The sequence below is a fragment of the Lathyrus oleraceus genome, chromosome 5 (genome assembly GCF_024323335.1).
Source record: "Lathyrus oleraceus cultivar Zhongwan6 chromosome 5, CAAS_Psat_ZW6_1.0, whole genome shotgun sequence".
NCBI lineage: Eukaryota > Viridiplantae > Streptophyta > Magnoliopsida > Fabales > Fabaceae > Lathyrus > Lathyrus oleraceus.
The window spans coordinates 254674509-254679181 of NC_066583.1; the positions used below are offsets into that span (position 1 = coordinate 254674509).

The 4673-nt window shown below is 31.1% G+C and overlaps 1 protein-coding gene across 1 annotated transcript; it reads right to left on the bottom strand.

Moving 5' to 3' along the window:
* Positions 1–3342: 3342 nt before the first annotated feature.
* On the bottom strand, positions 3343–3858 carry LOC127080054 (secreted RxLR effector protein 161-like). Its single transcript, XM_051020386.1, has one exon. It carries the CDS (start codon positions 3856–3858, stop codon positions 3343–3345), a length of 516 nt encoding a protein of 171 aa, XP_050876343.1.
* Between the last annotated feature and the right edge of the window lie 815 nt (positions 3859–4673).

Here is a 4673-nt window from a genome sequence, read left to right on the forward strand (position 1 = left end):
ACTAAAACAAAAACAAATACTGGAACAAAAACAAGTACTAAAACAAGAACAAGTACTAGAACAATAACAAATACAACAACAACATGACAAACAACCATTAAAATCTAAGAAATTACAACAGTTAACACTATGTCGTCTGATCCATGCATCATTTGGATGCAATCAATGTCGCTTTCAACTTCAACCCACCAACGTATCGTTTCTCCAGTTTCAAATGAGAACCTTGTTCTAAGCCTCTGAATCCTTCTGATGACTTCACCAGGTTGGTAATCTACCTCTAACCAAGACATCAAGGACCTTTTTAGTTGGTCCAACGAACGGATGTTCCAAAATTTCATCTCCATTGGGGGTTTCAAAGGCGAGAAAATAACATGCCCATCCCTTTTTAAGATTACTTGTTCAGGATCCGGGCGCCTTGATGATGTTCGCTGCCATGACGACGGTCTTGGGGATGCCATGAACTCAACTTGATAGAGAAAGTGATAGGAAATAGTGGTGAAGAAAATGCAAGAAAATAACACTTTATTTATAGGAAAAGATCTGGGTTGTACACCAATCTACTTAACCCTAATTAGTGTCGCACTTGATTAATTAGTCTTATGGGGAATTAGGGTTTCAATTAGGTCATAACTACCAAACTCTAATTATAACCGATCAATAAACCCTAATTATAATTGATAAATTAACCTTAACATGATTAACCCTAATTCTCCCAAAAATTTATAAATAATATTAATTACTTATAAATTAAATTAATATATATATAAATTTATATATATATATATATATATATATATATATATATATATATATATATATCTTGTAAATAATTTTATTTATATATATGTATTAATATAAATTTATATAATTTATAATAAATCTAAATTCATAAATTAAAAAAAATTAAAAAAAAAACATATTAAAAAAAAAAAAAAAAAAAAAAAAAAAAGAGTGTAGGCGCCACTCCTAGTGGCGACTTGCCCTACCCTTTAAGGGTAGGCGCCAACTAGGGTGGCGCCCATGTACAAAATTAGGGCAAAAATTGCCTATTTTTGTAATTTTTTTGAAAAAATATGTATTTTTGAATTTTTTTTTAAAAATCTGGATATTAAAAAAAAATTCACAATATGTGATATTTATTAAAAAAAACAAATAAAATATGTAGTTTGACATTTTACCTATTTTTTATTGAATGAAATAAATTTTTATTATAAAATATATTTATTATAATAGTATTATAAATTTTTAAAAATCACCCCAAATTTAATGCGAACAACTCTAATCTACTCGAGAGAACACTTCCTATTTTACTAAGGAGTACTAGATACATTAAATAGAGTTGTTGTTGTTAGTCAGAACAAGTAATGATATTGTTATTGTTAGTTACAACAATTATAATTAATTTTATATATAAAAGGAGTATTTGTTATTGTTAGTTAGAACAATTATAATTAGTTTCATATATAAAAGGAGTATTTCCCTCCTTAATTGTAATCACACTCAATTGCCGATTCAACTAGAATGAGACACAAGTTCATAATATCTCTTCTTTAATTCTCAACTTAATAATGTATGTAAAAGTGAAATAAATAATACATTTTATTTAAGCATATCATATTTATTTAAAATAAATTTTAACTTTAAATAAAATCAATTTTAAAGATGAAATTAATTGTACTTAAAAAATATAGTTAAATGAATCAAATATGAGAATAAATAGCATAGAGAAAGCTAAACGATAAATTAATAAGAAAAAGATGGATGCATGCAAATTACATAACCGAATGGTAATCGAAATGCGTGAAAAAGGTCAGAGGCCGTATACGGAAGAGGACCATACGGCTTGTCCGACACATCCACCCATGTTAATGTTATGGTCCCCACATGGTCCTTCACTCTATATTCATAATAAAATACTGTTTCTGTTGCGTTACTATTTATAGTTATGCTTCATGTGAATCGGTTTTCTCAACCAAACACTTTCCTTTCTTGTTGCTTAAACTGACCAATCTGCCCCTGAATTGGCCCAACCTATTTTTACACTACTCATCAAAATGGCCTTGCGAGAGAGATGCATCTCCAACCAGCACAATCACATGCACTAATTATGGGATCAACAATATTTCGTGGAAGGTTTCATTAAAAACAAGAAAAGGAAGAGAGATATCCTCCGTTTTTATATATAAAGTACATATGATAAATGAATAACGATTAAATTATGACAACTAGTATTACCACACTCTTAAATTCAGTACTATTAGCAAGTATAGGAGGACAATTTAGTGTTTAACAAGTACTCTAAACACAATAGGAAAATTGAAATATTTGGTTTTTAAAAAAAAATGTAAAAGATTTATTTTAAGTTAGTTGATTTTAAGAAAATGGCCGGTAATAAAGATTTAAGCGGAAAAGTAAAAGATATATAAAGTAAAAAGATAAAGTTAGAAAGATCATAATATTGACTATATTATTTCAACTTTCGTTCATGCGATTTATTTTAGTTTTTAAGAATCTTTTCTTGAGATTTTCACTATCAGCAATTTGAATTTTTATATAGGTTCATTCCAATAACCTTTCTTACATCAAGTTTTTTACAAGTTTAGCTTGCAACGTTCAAGTCAATTTCAGATGTACAAGAGAACTAAGGTATTGAATAAACAAATTTTGCATAATTCTATGAGTAAGTTTTCCACTTCCTTAGTGTTAGTGCACAAGGTGATAAAGATGAACAAAACAAATAAGAGAGAGAAGAGAGAATAATAACAAATTTCCATTACTCAAAACAGTTACAGAAAAAATGCACACCACGCACTACAAAAGGAATAAAGGTACAATTTATTCACATCACTCACTTACTTAAATACAAGTGGGACTTTAAGAGAAATACTAAAATACCCTCTAACAAACTTTGTCAACAAGTTTATGAAAATATGAATTAATTCTATCACCATCCCTTAATTCATATTCAGCTTAATTAAAACTAACAACATCAATTTCATCCCTCAAGCGGAGAAATTGATCAGTCTTGATCACCTTCGTCAGAACATATGCTAGTTGCTTCTGAGTGTTATAGTGCATAACTTCTAGCACTCAATTTTGAACCTGATTTCTCAGAAAGTAATACTTAGTCTCAATATGCTTGCTTCTCCCATGCAACACTGGGTTCTTGGCAAGATTGATTGCAGCTTTGTTATCAATCATCAACTTCAGAGGCTTATTTACTTTGATCTTCAGATCTTGTAGTAAATTCAGAAGTCACACAACTTGACATGCAATCACAACACTTGCAATATATTCTACTTCACAGATTGACAAAGCAACAACTGGTTGCTTCTTGGAACATCAAGAAATATGACTTCCCAAAAACTTAAACAAGTATCCAGAAGTACTTCTTCTATCAATTTTGTCTCCACACCAATCAAAATCTGAGTAGCTCAGAAGTTCTGAGCCAGTTTCAGCACCAGAAGGGAACAAAACTCTATACTTCATAGTTCTCTTTATATACCTTAAAATTCTGACAACAACTTGGTAATGAGACCACTTCGGTTTACTCATAAACCTACTCACCATTCCAACTACATAACAAATATCAGGTCTAGTATTACACAAATATCTCAAAGACCCTACTAATTGCTTGAACGTTGTCGAATCTACATCATCACCATCAAAATCAAAATCCAATTTATGATTTGTATCAGTAGGTGTGACAACAACTTTACAATTCAGTAACTCAAATATCTTCAGAAGTTCAAGTTCATATTTCAGTTGATGTAAAATTATGCCTTTATCAGAGTACATAATATCCACCCCTGGAAAATAAACCATATTTCCTAGATCATTCATCTCAAACTCATTCATCTACTCTTTCTTGAACTTAGTTATCTCATGTTCACAACTTCCTGTTAGCAATATGTCATCAACATACAGACACACCATAATCATATTGCCTTCAGAAGTATGCTGAACATAGACACCATACTCGATCTCACATTTTTGAAATCCCTGCTTCTTGAAAAATGAATCAATTTTCAGATTTCAAGCTTTAGGGGCTTGCTTCATTTCATACAAAGCTTTGTGTAATATATACACCATCCCTTTCTTATTCTTTTTCTCAAATCCAGGAGGTTGTGACACATAAACCTCTTCTTCTAATGGACCATTCAGAAATGCATATTTCACGTCTAAATGCATCAGAGGCCAATTCCTGTTAGAAGATATCGCAATCACCAGTCTGATTGTTTCATGTCTTGCTATAGGCGCAAACACTTCAAAGTAATCTAACTCAGGTTTTTACAGAAAACCTCTCACAACTAACCTTGCTTTGTGTTTTCTAATTGATCCATCTAGCTTTAGCTTTATCTTATAAACCTATCTCACGTTGATGGCTTTCTTGTTCTTTAGACGTTCTATCAGCTTCCAAGTCTTGTTTCTCTCTATGGCATCAAGTTCTTCTATCATGGCCTTCAGCTAGACTTTTTGCTTGAGAGCTTCTTCCGTACTCACGGGTTCAGAGTCTACTAACATGGCACACTAAATAACTTCCCCTTTAGAATCTACTTAAGTATCTTACAGCATGTCAAACTCTACAAACCGTCTTGGAATGTTTCTGATTCTTTATGGCCTCTGAACTTGTTCAGAACCTTCTGATTTTGGAACAGTGTCAGATGTTGAAA